The sequence below is a fragment of the Alosa alosa genome, chromosome 5 (assembly GCF_017589495.1).
Source record: "Alosa alosa isolate M-15738 ecotype Scorff River chromosome 5, AALO_Geno_1.1, whole genome shotgun sequence".
Classification (NCBI taxonomy): domain Eukaryota; kingdom Metazoa; phylum Chordata; class Actinopteri; order Clupeiformes; family Clupeidae; genus Alosa; species Alosa alosa.
The window spans coordinates 3,206,411-3,226,205 of record NC_063193.1 but is presented as its reverse complement, the minus strand read 5'-3'; the positions used below and the strand labels follow the sequence as shown (position 1 = coordinate 3,226,205).

Below are 19,795 nucleotides of genomic sequence, written 5' to 3'. Positions count from 1 at the left end.
TTTCTGCGTCTTGCGAGTATGTGTCATTTAATATCCATTTCTATACAAACCAAGACGGCGGACTCCTAAAGAAACGCAAGCACCCACGCCATAGGTGTATCTTAATTAGCTATGTACCAAAAAGGACATTTTACCGTGACTTGAAGAGCTGTAAACAGTGTTGTAAGGTTGGCGCGGTACACATCCGCTTGAGCTCCAGTGGAATTTTAATTTCATGGACGAATTCTCGGTCGGCCCAACCATTCATGTGCCGTTGAAACTGCGTAAATAGGCGACTCATCAGGCCAGCACTATAACTCCGAGCGTGGTAAACAAAATCGGATATTTCAGGCAGTAAATGCTCCCGTTAAGAACCAAACCAGATTTTGTTCAAATCTACACACCTATGGCTACTGAAAAATGTAAGGTTCATTTAGCAAATGTTATTTTGAAGTGTTAAAAAACATCGTTGTTTTAGAATTTCCGAACAAAAGTGGTGATAATTGGGGGTGTTACGATAGTGCACGTGGAAGAGAGAGAGAGAGAGAGAGAGAGAGAGGAGGGAGAGAGTATGAGATCAAATGATACATAAAAACATAGTTAGTGCACGTGGAAGAGAGAGAGAGAGAGAGGCTCTATTTTAATGGTCTAAAATGGAAGTGTCTTTGCGCAAAACGCAAGTCACTTTGTGGGCGGATCTTGGACGCTGATGCTATTTTATATAATTGACTGTTGCGCCCAACGCAAATCTAAAATGGGGTGCTCTGAAGTAGCTACATTAACCATGGGTGTGGTTTGGGCGTAACATTCAATAAACCAATCAGAGCATCATCTCACATTCCCTTTAACAACAGGCACGCTTGTTCCATATCTGATTGCTATTATGGTGGCATATTTGCCAGGCGCAGCCAGGAGCGTTCACACAGCGCTATAATCACTGTTCAGTTGGGAACAGTTAGCTATTGATTTTTCCTCTTGACCAAATGTAATACAGAATTGTCACAAAGACATACTTTCCGATGTTTTGTGATCACTCTCACTGAATTACGAGGTTATGAATGCATGGTGATATTTTTGCAATGTACAATGTAATCTAACATTACCTCTCTATAGACAATGCATATCTTCTGTCAGTTAATCTCTTCTCTCCCGTGCTGCCGCTGGGGCATTTGGGTTAAATGGCATCGCATGCAATTCAACAACACGTCTTCTTAAGTCCTCTAATATTTCCTAATTTATGTCATCAACACATCCATGATTCATGAAAATGTGTACGCTAGATTTATGCCTATTTTTTCACATCTTAATGGACACCACACTGATTTCACACTGAGTGGTAATATTTTTCTTTGAAATTATGTAAAAATGGGAACTACGCTGTAGAGATGAGCGAAGTGTGCGTTGCGCATCACAGGTGGCCAAGCATGGCTCCTTACCATCAGGCAACTCAACAGTTTACAAGTTGACCTAACTTTCAACTCTGCACAGTATCCCATTAACTGCATGACAGTAGGCTATTTACAATATTTTCTGTAAAGTAGAGTTTGTAAACACGTTATCATCAACTTAATGCACGCACAACTTTTGTTTGAGCAGGAGAGAGAATAAAAATGAATGGATGCAGCAACTACAGAAATTGTAGCCAAGGCTACTTGCTGCTTTCTTTTACTGTCTATGGTTGCTGGTTAACAGCACATAAAAAGCTGATTTAAGCTAATTCACTAACTCAAGACTTCAAGGCCATCATGGATATAAAACGTTTTTTGAAAATAACGAAAGGATGGAGGGAACATAGCAAAGCTTGGAGTTATTTCAGATGGGCTACAACAAGGTAGGCAAAATTATGGTGCTTAAAACCTTAGCGCAGCTGGAATAATGCTTAGGTTGATGTTAAAGCGCACGCGATGTTTAAAGCCATACACAACAGTAAATTGGAACAAAACTAAAAGGTAACTTTAGCCTTTATAGGGCTGTATAAAGTTATCCAAATTAATAGGTTGTAATTAGGCGTTGTTGTTGTAAAGATATTGCATGTAGATGTTGTACAGCTACTAAATGTTTAGGTCACCAATGCACGAACAAAACCGGGAAATGGACAAATATTATCAAGGCTTTGAATGTTTCCGTCTGTGCACAGGGTGTCTGTAGATCGGTGTGCATAGCATTCATTTCTGCAGGCCTGTGGCCATGCATGCGCCCTTAAAATAGCATCTGAATTTGCGCCACAGACTTTAGACCAGGGAGTTCCTGGTCTGTGGCGGAATTGTTTTCTGAAACTGCAACATAGCAACAGTGAACGTTTGCGCTGGAACACGCCCTGTCTTTTCGCTGAACCGCCCCCGTGGGCGCAATCGAATTCCCTAATTTACAGGCATGTACCCGTGGAGGGAAAATTCCAATATGCGCTGACTGCAAAATAGGAAAGAGAAAAGCGTGAGTATACAAAGTTGCGCTGGGACGCAAGATAGAGCCCAGAGAGAGAGAGAGGGAGAGCAAGAGAGAGAGGGAGGGAGAGAGAGAAAGAGAGAGAGAGAGAGAGAGAGAGAGGAGAGAACCCCACTGTTATTTCCAGTGATGTAGATGTTACACAGAGGGAGAAGCCCCACCTTCATGTTGTATATTTTAAGTCCAGTCTCATTCACACTTGTGAACACATCCTTCCTCCATGAAATTCCACAGCATTGCTAACACATACTTGAACAGAGCATCCAAATCAATAAAAGTGCCAGAAAGGGACAACACCTCTGCTCGTTTGGTGCAAATTTGAGGGCTGTTGAGGACACACGTGTCATTGGCTGGCCCTGGGAGAGGCCGTTAGGAACGCAGCGTGATAATTCTCACTCTCCAACTCATGTTAAGCCACCCTGCAGTGGCACTGTGGCTGTGTCATTTCACACCAGAGCGGTGTCACAGACTTCCTGTGGCTCTCGCCACCACAGACACTCACTCACTTGTACTTATTTATTTATTTCAGGGCAATTCCACGGAAAATGGACTTTTTGTCACATCTATAACGCCAGTGAAATGCCTTGGCATTTGTATGATGTGAATGATAACATTAATTTTTTGTGCATTTTTTCTCATGTTTATTTGTTTGTATTTATTTCTCTTATATATTTTATTCATTTTATTTATACTTCTTATCCTTCTTATCTTATATATTTATCTTATTTGGTCATGTCCTGTGTTTCTCATGTACTTGTGTTCCTTATTGTTGAAGCACATTGAGTCTGTGCCTGACATAAGAATTGTGCGATACAAATCAACTTAACTTGACTCGACTCACTTGGACTTGGCCTCCAGACAGTCGCTGAAAGTCTGGGCCAGCTCCTCTGCACGCTCCTCAAAGGAAGTCCTCAGCTCGTCCAACCTGGAGGATTTCCTGTTGATAAACCGCGTGGTGGCCGAGAGCTGTCCGGCGGGGCAACTGTCAGCACAAACCAGGAAGACATATCCCATAAACAAGGAAGTATAGGTGCGGTCAGGAATTACATGAGTGACCTTTGTAATACATGAGTGGATCACATGAGGAACGGAACACGGCATCATAAAAGAGGCCGCAGGTCAGGAGGGAAATACAGAGAGGGGTTGAAAAGAATACTGTTCAGTAATGTGCACAATGCTGCAATCAATACTGGGAACAATGAAGGAGTTGCACATCCAATTATTCCTCAGTCATTGCTGGTGTCAATGAATGTATGTGTGTGTGTATAGAGTGTGTGTATATGTGTGTGTATAATGTGTATATGTGTGTGTATGTATAGTGTGTGTTTGTGTGTACAATATATATGTGTGTGTGTGTGTGTGTGTGTGTGTGTGTGTGTGTGTGTGTGTGTGTGTATAATGTGTGTGTGCGTGATGCGAGACACACCTCTTTGGTCGTGGAGTCTCCCTCTTGAACCCCACAGTAGGATCTTGTCTACCAGAGGTGATATTGTTTGCAGACGCTGATTTTAGTTTGCTGTATGATGAAAGAAGATCAATTATGACATTGGCAACTAAACAAAGAAGAACAATAATGAAAAATGAACAAGACACAGTCACCCGCTTTAGCAACGCAAAGCATTCCGTTCAGTTTCCTGCACTTCCCATCACCTTTTCCAAACAAAGTCTCCAACAGTCTTTGTCCCCGGGCCATAGAGATCTTTGGCAACACTCTGGTAAACCTCTTCCAGAAGCTTCTGCAGGTCTACAGATGACAAACAATTAGACACCTTATATACCTAATTGTTTAATCTGGTTTCCAATGATTGTATGACTTATGTATGACTTATTTGCTTTATTTCACTGCCCTTGTGAAGCAATTATATCTTATATTGAATATATAAATAATAGTTAAATAAATTAAATAATAATGTATTGTTATTATCATTATTATTTATATGTATTATTGTTATTTTTGTTAATATTATAATTATTATACAGTTCAGGGCAGATGCACATTTCCATCTAATAGCACCTACCTTGCACAACCAACAAAGCTAGCAGCCCATCCGCTGCATCACTAATGACTAATGGCTTTTGCCTACCCTGCAGGCAGTTTGTGTTAGCACCATTGTCTTGTGAGGCTGACTAATTAGGGTAGGAGTGTCAGCCATGTTGGCCTGCAGTATAAAGCCCACTTCTCTGCCAAGGAGTTCCACAGGCTGGCTAGAGCGCAAGGTCTCACTCTGTATGTAAACCTCAGAGAGGGGTAACCGGTAAATCACTGTGCACATCACATACACAGTCCAAAGTGGCAAGGCAAGGTAAACTGGTAAGGCGAGGTGTGTTTAACATAAAACGGTCTATATGAACACAAAGCAGTCAACACAGTAACAGAAATGACACACCTTATTCTTTAGTTAGTTCAGAATAGCACAGCTGGAGCACAGCATGTCTCTGTGACTGTCGTGCGTAGGGTGGAGCAGTCTCAGTGCTTTAACAACACCTCCATCTCACATGACAAGAAGAGCTGCTATTGTCCGAGGACCAGACAGTGTGTGTGAGGCCGTTTCTCTGGATTCTAACTGGATTATATGCCCAAAACGAAACTGGACTGGGGAGGACAGACCAGTGAACTTCAGTGAATAATTAATCTCAGTAAAATGATGGTGCTTTCTTGAAATTTCAGGTATATCGAATATTTCATTAGATTGTTTTACTCATAGATTGTTCTGCACATACAATGGCACACAGGGAAAACAACCAGGAGTGTATTCAGAGCACTGATGGTGCTTGTGTGAAAAATAAGGCCATTGCTCCCTCTAGTGGCCAAAACCATATTTACAGCTGAGAACATCATATGCAATTTTCCTATGTTTACGTGATAAGATTCAATTTTAGACACTGAACATATAGTGTCCACATAGGAGCACGCAATGAAAATGTCAGTACAACATATACAATACAATTACATATTCAAAGATAGATGAATAGCAGAACTGTTCATTTTGGCACACAAGCACAAGGTATAGGATTAGAAAACTCATATGGGAAAATGAAAAAAAAAGAACCCAATTAGTTTGTACAATGATTAATGAATATACTCCACCATGATCTCCCATCTTCAATAGTTAGGATTTAATATCTATTCACATGTGCCAGAGCAGCATTCCTCTGTGGATAAATCTCATTAGCTGAGCTCCTGTGAAAATAATGATATCCTCTCCATCTCTTTCCCATCAAAGGCTTCTTGTTACATTTATCTGCTCCTTATTTCAGGAAGCAAAAATCAAAATTTACCCGTATTTCACGTCATAGTCCGTACAACAGCTGTTCACCAGAGACTGAGGATCAGAGAGTGAGAGTTAAAAGGTGCAGTCCTTGATTATAAAAACAGCATATATATATTTACACATACATACATATATATCGGAACTCCCCCTATTACCGTCGGTCCCGTATTTCCACCGTCTTGCGTGTATGTGTCACTTAATATCAATTTCTATACAAACCAAGATAGCAGACTCCTAAAGAAACGCAACCACCCACACCATAGGTGTATCTAAATTAGCTATGTACCAAAAATGACATTTTACCGTGACTCAAAGAGCTGGAGACCGTGTTGTAAGGCTGCGTGTACACAACCGCTTGGAGCTCCAGTGGAATTTTAATTTCACGACGAGAATTCTCGGTCTAACCGTTCATGTGCCGTTGAAACGGTGTAAATAGGCGACCCATCAGGCCAGCACTATAACTCCGAGCGTGGTAAACAAAATCGGATATTTCAGGCAGTAAATGCTCCCGTTAACAAACAAAACCAGATTTTGTTCAAATCTTCACACCTATGGCTACTGAAAAATGTCAGGTTAATTTAGCAAATGTTATTTTGAAGTGTTGAAAAACATCGTTGTTTTAGAATTTCTGAACAAAAGTGGTGATAATTGGGGGTGTTACGATACATATATAAACAATTTTTAAAAAGCTACTGCACACCACACTGACCACTTCAATTGGTGCTGCATCAAAGACCAGTAAAAACGTTGAAAAAGGGAAGGGGTCCAAACCGTCAAATAATTTTATTAGCCAGTAACATTTTGAGCCACAGGGCTCTTTCTAAACTACAGAAGTTTTTTCCAACCATGATTATAATCCATACACTTTGGCAAATTCTAGCCCTAGGTCTAGCTGGAAAAAAACACTCTGGTATTAATGCCCAGTCCTGCCTCTGTGAATGGGACACAGGGTGTCTTGGACAGAGCCATACATCCTCTGTGAACACCTTGTTTCAGGAGCACATAAGCAAGCAATGGTGTAGTCTATGTGATGCACAGGACTACGCAGTATACCCACTTAAAAAGCATCACCATCTCAGTATACCCACTAAAAATAGGCAAGGATACGTATTAACATTTGGGGTTGATCACAGTATACCCACTACAGCTTACAAGACTACATTACAGTATACTATGGCTAACTAGACTACACCTCTGTACACAAGGTATTTCAACAACCTTTTTTGATAGAACTGATGACTACTCATTTAAAGGCTTGACTGTTTTGAAGCTGATTCCACCCTGTGCCTGCAAAAAAACATCCAAGATGGATGTCCTAAGACCCACTAGCATATATCCCCCCTTCTCTCAACATCTGGCCAATCTCTCATGATTAAAGTCCTCTCCACTGTGTGATCACATCAGTGATGATTTCAGAGGATCATATGAGTAATTCTGCTCAGGCGAGAAGCGGACGGCTTCCCGGGTCCACAGGACATCTGTGTCTAGTCAGAGAGTGGCCTTTGCCTGACCCCCTCAGAGGTGGGGGCAGTTGTGTTGTTTTTCCATTACGGAACACTGGTGGGGGGTGAGAAAGCCAAGGGCACACACTGTCTGTGATGGAGAGAGCTTCTTTTCTTCCTCCATTACCACACACACATACACAAACACACACACACACACATACACGTACGTGCACACACACACACACACACACACACACACACACACACAAACGTAACTGCTCATGTGTGCACAAGCACACAAATACAAAAGTACACACACAGACAAAGACACACAAACATACATGCACAAAGGTGCTCATGCGCACAAGCAAGCACACAACATGTTCACACACACTCGCATGCAGCTCATGTGTGAAAGCACATACAGACATGAACACAAAGGTTCTCATGTGTTCAAGCACACACACACACACACACACACACACACACACACACACACACACACACACACACACAGTATACATGCCAAGCCACACTTTATCTTTATGTGTCGCCCTATGGAGAAGGGCTCTTTATCAAAAAGACAGGGCTGAATTGATTTTTTTTTCCTGGAGACGAACATCAGTTCAGGTTGAGAAACACAATGCCATCCAGTGTTGTTCCTATGACAACTGGCTGTGTCACTGAGGTTCTACTTGGTGACGCAGTCAAGGCTGATAGCGGACAAGAAGGCCTCATTTCACACTTCACCTGCCTGGAACTCTGTGTGTGTGTGTGTGTGTGTGTGTGTGTGTGTGTGTGTGTGTGTGTGTGTGTGTGTGTGTGTGTGTGTGTGTGTGTGTGTGTGTGTGTGTGTGTGTGTGTTTGTGTGTGTGTGTGTGTGTATGTATATGTATATGTATGTGTATGTGTATGTGACACCAGGCTACTGACACCTGCACACACACATCCACACAAAGACCCATCACTAACACAGTTAGTATGTCATACAAGATGGCCTTCAAAAAATGGCCTTGTGTTTCCAGTGATCTTACACGCTCTTCGTTTGGAGTACAGAGAGAAGCCATGAAATAAAGAAAGACAGAAATAAAGAAAGGAAACAACATCTCCAAAGAAAGAGAGGAGGATAGAGGAGTGGAGCGCCTGAGATCAGAGGAAGAGGAGGAAACACTCACACTCTGAGACTGGGGGTTCGGCGTCGGACCCTGCAACACTCTGCTGGTCTGTCTCCTCACTGGTCACTGCAAATCCTCCTGCCCCATCCGCCCCAGGGGCCAGACACGTCAGGCTGCCCAGGGTGGGAGTGATGGCCAGGGAGGAGGAGGTCCGACTCTGGCTGGGCGCTTTCTGCAGGTAAGAGCGGCCAGAGGAGGCGCGAGATGGCCTGCTGGGGAGCCTGCGTGGAGTCTGAGGTTGGAGAGATGGAGAGAGAGAGAGAGAGAGAGAGAGAGAGAGAGAGAGAGAGAGAGAGAGAGAGAGAGAGAGAGAGAGAGAAATGGTCAATTCAAACAAATACTACTACTACTACTACGACTACCATGACTGTTTAAGAACACTGAAATCTTGCCACAAAGGAGGCTGGTTGTAAGTGAATCTTGATTCCTATACTCTATCTATCTATCTATCTATCTATCTATCTATCAAATGGTTGAGACAGAGAGAGGGTGGTGAATATATATATATATATAAAGAGAGAGAGAGAGAGAGAGAGAAGCTGGGTAATGTGCATATTAATATCCTTATGCAATAGAAGAGACAGTCATCTCTGGTCCAAAGCGCTGGGCCGAGGCCTGGAGTCTGCCACAGCACCTTTGGCACACTGATGAACTGCTCCCACTTGGCCTGGATGGCTTTCTCCTTGGTCAGGGCCTTGATGGCAGCCTTACTTTCCCCTGGATCCCTACCAGAGAGAGAGGGATGAAAACAGTGGGAGGGAGAGAGAGAAAGACATATGGAGGTTTCACACTTTTATACATGATTACACCACAGAGAGGACCACACAGAGAGGCAGAGGGACAATGACATAAGCGTTACACCCCTGAGCACCACCACACCCGGCCTCACACTCACTCAACTCTCTCATCACCAGTCCTTCTGGACAAAGCAGGAAAAAATAGAGAAGTGAAAAACCAGGGCAGACTACTTTTCCCAGCCCTCACTCACACATGCACACACACACACACACACACATTCACACTCAGGCAGACACCCCCCTCACACACACACATACATATGCCCCACACACACACACATCCACATATACACACACACACACACCCTGGCCATCCCAGGCCCTCAGCGCTGCAGGCGGCCCTGATAAAGTTTCATCACTGTGTAATATCTGTGAGCGGCTCCCCTGTATCATTTGCCCCATAAAGCTCAACTTTATTGGAAATTGGATTGTGGACTGACGGGGCCCCTGAAGGCTGCATACAGAGCTCTCCCTCATTCTCTCTCTCTCTCTTTCTTACTCTCTTATTCTATCTCTCTCCCTTCTGCTTCTTTATCTTTCCCCTATTCTCTCTGTCACTCTCTTTCTCCTCTCTCATTCTACATTTATCTCCCTCTCTCTTTCTCTTATTCTCTCTTCCTGTCACTCTCTCTCTCCCACTCTGTTTCTCCTCTCTCTCACTCTCTCATTTCATCTTTCTCTCCATTTCTCTTTTCCTTCCTCTCACTCTCTCATTGCACCCCTCTAATCACATGCTATTATCCTCTTTGTCCAATTCTCTTTTTTATGCTTTCTCTCTCTCATTCTTTCTCTTGCATTCTCCCCCTCCTCTCTCATTCTTTCCTTCTGCTTCTCTTGTTCTCTCACTTTTTCAATCTGTCATTCACTCTCTGCCCCTGTCTCTCTCCCTTTTTCACCATGACTAAAACACTTCACCTTTTATAAACCTTCTAAATTAATCTTCCTCCCTTTTTTATTCTTCTCCTTGTTCTTTTCTCTCTCCCTCTCTCAGAGCACAGCACAGCACACCTCATAAAGTTACCACCACCCCAATACCCCCACACACACACACATTTCCTTCTGCTTTGTCTCTGACCCGTAAAAGCTCTTTCCCTTACTGCCATTACAGCTATTCACTGCTGGGCAGCTTTATCTCACACACACACACACACACACACACACACACACACACACACACACACACACACACACACACACACACACACACACAGACAGACAGAGAGAGAAAGCTTTATCGCTGCTCCACATTATAGGGCCACAATACCTTTAAGTATACAAGGTGATTACTCTCAGACAGAGAGGTCATACTGCTGGACACACACACAAACAGCTTTAGCATTGCCCCCACATTACACTTTCACACAGTACAGCAACGCATACAAGGTTATTTCTCTTGGACAGAGAGGTCATACTGCTGGGCGCACACAAACACACACACACACGCAGACACACACACACACACACACCTTTATTCCAGTTTTACATTCATAGATCACACTATAAGGGTGGAATTCACATTATCCAATACATTTTGTTTTATCAATTGTTGTCCACACACAACCACTTGTGCACAGCCCTGGCTTGAGTGGGAAAGAGAGTGGTTTTGACATACACAGCATTTAAGCCAATAAACGTTGTTTAAGCACTAATGAAGGGGGGCATTTGATTGGGTGTTGAATTCAAATATCAACAATCTTTCTATAGAATTATGGACTGTGCCTTTAATAATCATAAAATATGATCACTCTCAGATAAACAGGCTTAGGAGATGTGCCAGGTGGACAAAGCTTATCTGCTTTTGTAAGACGGTGTCATATGTTCTGTGTGTCCCTGGACTATATTTCAGGAAGGAGACCTGCGGCGACGTTTGGCAGTGGGAGGAGATATCTGCTGTCTCTCCCTTCAGGGGGTGTCCTCTATCCCCCCATCCCTCCTCCTGTCCCCTCCTCACCACCACCTCCAAATCCATCCTCCACCACCTGTCAGCCCCAGGCTCCTTCCAGTCTTCCACTGATCTCCACATCATCCGTCAGACGGTTTCTCCGGGGTGTCGTTAATCACACGTCATCTCGGGATCTCATTGAGTCTCTCTTGGCTTTCTAAAACGCAGAATTAATTTCTGTTTTCTGTACTGTTGTTAATTCCATGAACCCATTTTGTGAATGTTCTTCTGGGCTCCTAATCTCATAGGGCCACACCTGACATCGCCAATTTGTCATGAGGAAACACATCTGGACAATACCTGTAGAAATGTTGACAGCTATAGCGTAAAGTGGAGTCCACTTACTTAGGGTCCCAGCAGGATGAGACTGGTGCAGCTCGGCCCATGCGCCCCAGCGTCAGGGCCTCCAGAAGCCAGTTCAGACAGCACAGCTGGCGAAACACAGACTCCCTGCACCACACACACACACACTCACCACAGACACACACACACACACACACACACACACACACACACACACACACACACACACACATATTCACAGAGACACACACAGACACACACACAGACACACACAGACACACACACACACACACACACACACACACACACACACACACACTAAATATTAACAAAGGGCTTGTTATGCTATGCAACACAAGACACACCGTGCAAATACATTTCACCACAATTTCTCTATCTGCCTCCAATCATAGATAACAACATGGACAACATGCACTCCTATACTCCTATACAGAGCCGGCAAGTCAAAAACAAATCCTGCACTTGTGTGCGGGGGACAACAAGCCTCAGACTGCTCTCTGCCGTGTTTGCGGGGGCTATCATTCTAATAAAGAATTCAATATATTGTGGGAGAGGAAGCTAGTAAAATAACAAGCAGGCAATTACGCAGACAGCGTGTGAGCTGGAACAGGAGGAGGCATTACACACAACAAAAGCAGCTCGTTTGACAGGAGAAGAAAACACTTATTGATTGTCAGCTTTGGCAGAGGCAGTTGCTCTTTGCAAACAATGTGATTTGAGTTTTGTTTGCGATTTGGGGGCTAAAGGAACATCTACACAAAATGAAAAGTGAAGGCGGAAAAAATTGAAGGGAAGGAGAAACATCTAACCGAGCCATGGTCAGACCTAGTACAAACCTGTATCAGTACTGTATCAGGCAAGGCTAGTTTATTCAGACAGAACAATTTATACGAAATTGGCAACTGAAAGTGGCTTGAGGAGGTGTGTGATGTGAGAATGGGTGCGTTTTATTTAATGGTCACCTAAAAAACAAGAGGTTAATCATCTTCTACATTTCTTATCTCTGAGATAATATTAACACGGCCATACAACATTATTTTCCATACACCATCCTTTAACCAGTTGGCATCAATGGATCATTAAGATCTATGTGAATGTGAATGTGAAGATTGCTAAAAATCATAATTTTGGCAATTATATCATAACTAATCATAATTGGTGTTTTAATGTAATGGTTGGGCTGTACACAAAAACATTCAAATCTAAAGTTAACAAAGAAAACACATCCACCTTATACTTTCACCTCTGCTGAACTTTAGCGCTTCTCTGGTGTGTGGCAAATCAATGTCCACACACACACACACACATGCACATGCGCATATACAAGACGCGAAAAAGCGCCCTTCTCCTCCACACACTACAAGCACACACACACACACATACACACACACACACACATTTGAAATTTGGTGAGTATAAATGGAAAAGCAATCTGAGAAAGAATAGGAGATCAATAGTGTCATTTATGTACTGTAGTGCAGCAGAGAAATTGCAGCACAAATGATGAAAAAGCCTTGGAGGGAAAAAAAAGAGAGGAAGAGTAGAAAGAGAGAGCTCCATCCACTGGTCAATGCCATTAACTACAACAAGGGCAACCTGACCTGAGGTCGCAATGACCAAGAATATGAACTTCAATCATAAAGAAACAGTATCTAACAAAATTACCCCGGTAATGGTGACTGGATAACGGGGATTCAAAAGGGGAAAAAAGCAGGGCGCCTCGACCACCAGCCTCTACTCAGGTGACAGAAACCAGCATGTTAGGAGAGGCACCAGGTGGCTCTGAGACGGCCCATCCATTTGTTAGACCTCAGCTCTCCTAACATTTCTCTGGGTTGTCAGGCCGTTCCTATGATAATCAGCCGCTGCTACCGGACACGCATGTCCACTTCATCAGTGGCTCTGTTGGCGAGCCAGCCACTCTGCCAGGTGATATCTCAGAGCGGTCATGACTGGGAACTCAGCCTGGAGTTTAGAGTCCCAGATTTTCTGTGTCACCAGAGCTGAGTGTTCGGTTGGGGGTGGTTAATGTTTTTGTTGATGAAACAAAATGAGACATTGAATGCTCTTCAAGTCTCATCAAATTAATATTAGATCCATAGCACCAATTGCTAACAAAAAACCCTAAGGGAGACTTCACAGCATGTCTCAGCACAAAAATGAGTACAATGAAAGCCGTGGTGAGGGAACACTATTAGTTCGCTGGCACAGGAAAGGAACGCACGCAATCGAACAGAACAGCTCTAGGTAATATTATAGCTCAACTGCCATTTAAGATGCAGTCTGTGATAAGCCAATCAAATCTCTCTTCTGTGCTCCTGAAGTCGTGCTGATTGGCTGGTCTGAGCCTATATATTGCTCGGTTTGAGCCCATTTGTTTCCCATTTTCACATACAGCGAACACAAGAGCTTTTTGGAGCGCAAACACAGAACAGACAGCTTGAGGACAGTGAGCAGCAATTTTCTGAATTTGACAAGAAGTGCAGTGGATCAGAATTGCACACTGCACCTTCGAGGCAGGGCCCACAGATCATTAAAGTGTCATCAGGCCGGTGGCAGCGCCTTCAGGGTAATCAAGTGCAGGTGCTCAGTAGAGTCTGGGCTGTTATGACACGAAAAAAACCCTCTCTCTCTCTTCCTCCCTCCCTCCTTCTTTCTCTCTGTTGGTCTGTCGGTCTATCTGTTTCTCTCTCTCACTCTCTCCCTTTCTCAGGGCACAGGAGAACAGCAAAGCACTCACTAGGCAGTAACTTGGCTGACAAACCAGCCAAATAAAGAGCCATCTGCTAAGCGACTGATTCTTAAAAAGGGAAGTCGACTAAAAATTAGGACGCTAGCCACACGTGTGATCGAGTGTTCCAAGCAATGATACAGTGTTCGAACTGAGGAGGGAAAAGGACAAAAGATGCTAATTTCTACTGGGTGTGCCTAGAAATCCACCAGTCTTTGAAGGATCAGACATTGACCCATGCCAAATGCACCAATCTCAATCTCAAACTCTTAATGCAATATTGTTTTAATCCTAAACGCCTACTTTGTCACTCAACAGCCCTGTGAGGAGTTCACCCACGAGGGGAAATCATTAAGTGCGAATTACATTCTTCTTCTTCTAGACTGGGCCATAGAGTCCAAACTAAAGAAAAACTGACACAAAGCACAAATCGAAATTTTTTTAAAAATTTTTCATTTCAGAAACTTTAAACGAAAGCATCTACCATTAGCCTTCAATAAAAAAAAAACAGCTTTGATGAGAGCGCCTTAATCAGTCTCAGTACATCAAAGCACTCTTGTAGCACTCACAGAGCTGTAGTAAACATGAATGTCCATCTCTCATGCAGCAATCTCCATAATGACACCCATCTGATGCTATGATGCTCATATAAAAGTAAAAACTTTTTTGTGTGAAAGAATTAAAGTCAAATCAAAATGAGAATGGTCGAGAAAGCACACACACACACACACACACACACACACACATTTTGCAGGCAGCTCTGCAACAAAGGACACAAGTGCACGACTAAATAGTAAATAACATGGAGAGATGTGCAAGGGGGATTAAGGATTTTCATCTCAAACGAAACAAAATCAAATGTATTTTAATGACACCATGCAGGAAAAATCATAAACAACCTCTCTCATATAATTAAAGCTCGGATGCTGAAAAAGCCCTTGATCTCGCTCCGAAGCCAAGAGCCTCATACTTAGTGGCAGGCGAGAGGCGTACCACCGAACCCAGGCGCACTCTCCACAACTAAATAAAGGTTATGTCAGATAGAGAGCATGCCAAAAGCACTACCTTAAAGGACAGCTTTTCCCTCAGGGGAAGATAACTAATTAAAAAACCTGAGAGGGGGGTGGGTGGTTGAATGTTGGTTTGTGTTGCCGAGGCTGTACGAGAGATAGAGAGAGAGAGAGAGAGGCAGAGAGAGAGAAAGAGAGAGAAAGAGAGAAAGATGGGATAGGATGGGAGGAGGTGTTGTTTAGTCTGTGGCCTCTCCATTTTCCGACGATGACGTCTGATGCCATAACACACATGACGAAAGAGAAAAGGGCCGCCACCGACTAACTCCTAACTCGGTAACTTGGTGTGGTTAGTGTGAGAAGCCAGAGATCTGGGGCTAAGAATACAAAATGATGAAAACAGAATCATCATAAATATATAGCTATTGAGCTATAATGAGCAATAGTGTCAATAATGAGACTAGATTGATGGAATAATGAGAGGAACAGAAATATGAGAATAAAAACAGTCAAACTTTGTGTAGAACTGTGTCAATGACAATGGACAATTGATGGACAATTGGTGAAGAACAGAACAAAAAAAAAGCAGAAAACCTAAACAGACAAATGAACACTAAAGCCTATGATACATGATGCATTCTTGCTGGGCAACATTCCTCATTGTTGTGGTTCTGGAATGTTCCCATTGATATTTGGCAATAATTTATTTTCTGGAGAACTTTAGTCATCTGTAGGCAAATCATCATAATCATCCAGTCCAATCAATTCGTTATGTGGTTGCCCAGCAACATTGCTAAAAAGGTTGCCCCATGTATCGTCAGCTTAACAATAAAAGGATCAAAAGAATAGAACATGAAGTAATATGTGTATATAGAATAAGTAAGGAGTAATAACAGAAGATCAGACATGGCTGGTGACTCACGGTGGGACCTGGTGCAGCTGCGGGGCCATGAGTGAGCGGTGTATGGGGGTGAAGGGGCGTGCTGATTGGGTCCTGCATCTCCCTCTGCTGGATGTCTGAGACTGAGGCCAGCTGAGACCAGACGACACAGGGCTACGAGGAGGAGCACATGGTCATCATGATTCATTACTACTCTTAAGATGAGGACACATGGAGTAAACCTTCTTGAGCAGTGTTGCCAAGCAATTGCCAGATAAAAATTGATGTCCAATGCCAACAAGACAGTGTCCAAACAACATCAGCCAATGCATCAAGTTTTTACCCAGCAATGCCAGTATTGGATTAAATTGAAATGACATCAAGGCAGAAGATTGGAGGCGTTAGAAGACCTAACATGCATTGATGCAAGGGTCATTCAGACAGAAACAAATGTATTCTTCAACTCAGTTTCACCTGATCCATAAAAGTCTGAATGCAGGGAACTAAGTGAGACACTTGATATAAGTGAGAAGGCGTGGAGGAGTATCTTCCTTATAGACTCGAGAGGAAACAGTCTATTTTAAGATATAACTAACATCAGTGGGAATCTATTTCAGGACATAGGCATATTCAGGGAACTAACAGGGGAAAAGCCTACAAGAAAGACAGCAAGAAATGAAAGCATGTGAGAAGTAAAACAGAACTAAAAAAAAATCACAGCCAAAGAGAAGAAAGGCACAACTCTGTGTGACTTGACTCCAAACAATTCAGGCGTTTTGGGGTAACCAACATTGCCCAGGCTGCACACTTGTCACAGCTGATATGCAGCACTACATTAAGTGCAATTTAACACCCTAAGAAGTGAGGTGTGAAAGTATGCACTCTGTAACGTGCCCTACATACTACAGAACGACAGTGGGCCATGTGGTTAAGTACACATATAGGATGGCATGCTAGCCACAAGTGTCAACACATGTAAACACTGTCCTCACCAGAAACCATTTACAACAGCTAAATATGTTTGGGCAGCCGTGGCCCACTGGTTAGCACTCTGGAATTGTAACCAGAGGGTTGCCGGTTCGAGCCCCGACCAGTGGGCCATGGCTGAAGTGCCCTTGAGCAAGGCACCTAATCCCTTACTGCGCCGCTGTATTAGCAGACGGGATTAGTTTGTGCTTCACCTCACTGTGTGCTGTGTGTGTGTTTCACTAATTCACGGATTGGGTCAAATGCAGAGACCAAATTTCCCTCACGGGATCAAAAGAGTATATACTTATACTTAGATTCATCCAAATGTATTGGAGTCAAATAAAGGGCAGGTTTTCAGTGCAATTACTCGATATAACACAATTTTCACTGTGGCTAAACTGTTTCTGATTATTTTGCTTGTGTAAATTGTGACCACATTGGCTAAAATGAGACAGACATGCAAAATGACTGCCATGCTGTAAACATGTGCAAATGTTATTTAAATATTATAATGTGTGCAGATGCGAGACCTCACGCGGCCCTGCAACATGCCTTCAATATGTCCGCGGGTATTAGCTTCACAATCGAGTGGCCCTGGCTGAAGCCATCCATAGAAATGAGGCCACTCCAACAGCTTGTGCTGGGAGAGGTGAGGTGGCAGAGGGCAGGACGGGGGTTGATACTGACCATGTATAATGCACTGGCTCATGGTTATTCATCACCATTACCATCATGCATAGAAAGAAGGCAAGGCCATATATTATAAAACAGATATGTATACACTTTTATTTACATTTCATTTTTCAGTTTCAGTTCTTCATTGTGTGGTTAACAGAAGGAAAACAGTGATTCCACCACCTGCCCTGAGACCTGTCCCATATGGAAAACAGTGTGGCTCAAGGGCAACAGCATGTTGGACAATCATGGAACACCCCAACTGAGCATGCTCACTACATTATAGAGTGTTGTACAGTCGGAGACCTGTCCATAAGCATGGACTAAATCAATATAAAAGTTGTTATAGCTAAAATGGAGCTAAAATTACAGTTGATATTTTGCTATATGGCATTATTACTTACAGCTCATGCATTAATGAAGAAAAAGATTATCACCTTCTCCACTGTTCCATCAAGATAAGAACCTCCATAGCAACAGTTAAACTAAGCAACAACTCAATTCTGACATAGTTACAATATTTCTGTGAATAAATGAGCTACAAAATCAATACATATCTCATTACAGTGCTTTCAGGATTTTGAATTTCTGAGCATGTAAAGTTATTGTTTTCATGGCAATGCCAATGAGAAGTGAGAAAGTAAGTTCTGTTACATTCGCTGGCCTGGGCTGTTGCTATGTGACAGGCACACTGGTAAACAATGGCAACAGTTCTGATTTACCGTTTTGGACGCTGCTTCACTGCTCATATTTCACATTTCAGCATTACCATGTCCCCCAGTTACTAGGCAATTCATAGCTCCCCACGATAACAAAAAAAACATACAGTGTAAAGAACAAGAAGGTAGAGAAGGTAAATTTAAAACATCATTCCATCATTATACTTGAAGTTATCCTACTGTGTAGGTTAGCAGTTGATCTTATGTCCCAGTACTTTTTTTCACCCTAATTGTTTTTTCATATTAATGCTTGATGCATATAACTGTTATTCTATAGGTATAACATTCTGCTAGATACTGGCATGTACTGCTGTTTGCCATAGCAAAGACCTCAGCAAAAGATGGAGGCCTTTCCAAGGTTAAAAGCACATAAGCCTAAAATGAAGCAAATACTATGTGGATTCCTGTGTTTGATCTTTCTGGCACAGCTTAAATCAAGGTTAAATAAAAGCCTGGTCTCTGCCTCTCACCTCTCTGAGTCTGTGTCGCTGTCCGAGGACAGGCCGGGGGGTTGAGGTCCTGGGGCTCCCTGCGTCTCCTGCCCCTTGGCCTCCTGCGCCTCCTTCTCCAGCAGCTGAAAGTAGCCTCTGCCCTGTCTGACTGCCCGCAGGAGTCTCCTGCAGGGCATGCATTAAAGGAGCAAGGTGACATTAACACTTTGGCCCTGTCCACACTAAGCCGGGGAAATTTCTCCGTTTAGCCCTCTGTCCACATTAAAACAGCACATTCCGACACGATACTCCGAAAATTATACTTTTTGACAACGCTCTCTGGAGTGCATACAGTACATTTGAAAACACAGGGTTTGCATTATAGTACAGTGAAAACGCAGTTTAGATACAATGACGTGCAGTTGCCATGATTCTAAAGAAACTGAACATTCCAGCCACCACCAACACAACACTTTTATGGCAAATCAGGGTGGAAGCGAAACCGTTGAAAAACGATACAAAAACAACAATGTGGACGGAGATGGTTTTCACCTTAGCCAGCTAAATGTAGACAGCAGAGGAGAGAAGTTTGGAACATTCTTAAGAGAATGCATTCCATAACAATGTACAGTGGGTGGACAGAGATATTCTTTAGACCTCTCATTGTACAACATTTAAGTAACCAAAGTGTGAAAGTAAAAGACCAAGGTAACAATTTGAATGAACTACACTGTCTTGGACACATTAACCCTGGGGGATTTTCCAAGTATCGTGACATCCTGGTATAGTTAACTCAAGAGTCTATGGTACACATCCAAATCAGGGGGCAGGATTTGGAGGGTTAGCTTCAGCCAATTAGCATACCAGCTGGCCGCCCCCATCTTTAAAAATGGTGTCTGACATGTGCTCACTTTTGGCACCATTTTCACAAACAAGCCAATTAGGTGCCACATTTCCGATGGCCACAAATGATGCCATCCACACGGATAGGCTGATCCTCC

The 19,795-nt window shown here is 43.1% G+C and overlaps 1 protein-coding gene across 1 annotated transcript in view; it reads right to left on the bottom strand.

The window, feature by feature from the left end:
- The window catches only part of LOC125294510 (coiled-coil domain-containing protein 60-like), a 48,301-nt gene that overhangs the window by 3,699 nt on the left and 24,807 nt on the right, over positions 1-19,795 (bottom strand). Inside the window, exons 4-11 of the mRNA XM_048243334.1 lie at positions 18,834-18,980; positions 16,043-16,174; positions 11,401-11,505; positions 8,951-9,041; positions 8,317-8,548; positions 4,075-4,168; positions 3,851-3,940; positions 3,266-3,406 (exon numbers count right to left, since the gene is read on the bottom strand). Coding sequence (XP_048099291.1) covers positions 3,266-3,406; positions 3,851-3,940; positions 4,075-4,168; positions 8,317-8,548; positions 8,951-9,041; positions 11,401-11,505; positions 16,043-16,174; positions 18,834-18,980 — 1,032 coding nt within the window. The remainder of the gene's footprint in view (positions 1-3,265; positions 3,407-3,850; positions 3,941-4,074; positions 4,169-8,316; positions 8,549-8,950; positions 9,042-11,400; positions 11,506-16,042; positions 16,175-18,833; positions 18,981-19,795) is intronic.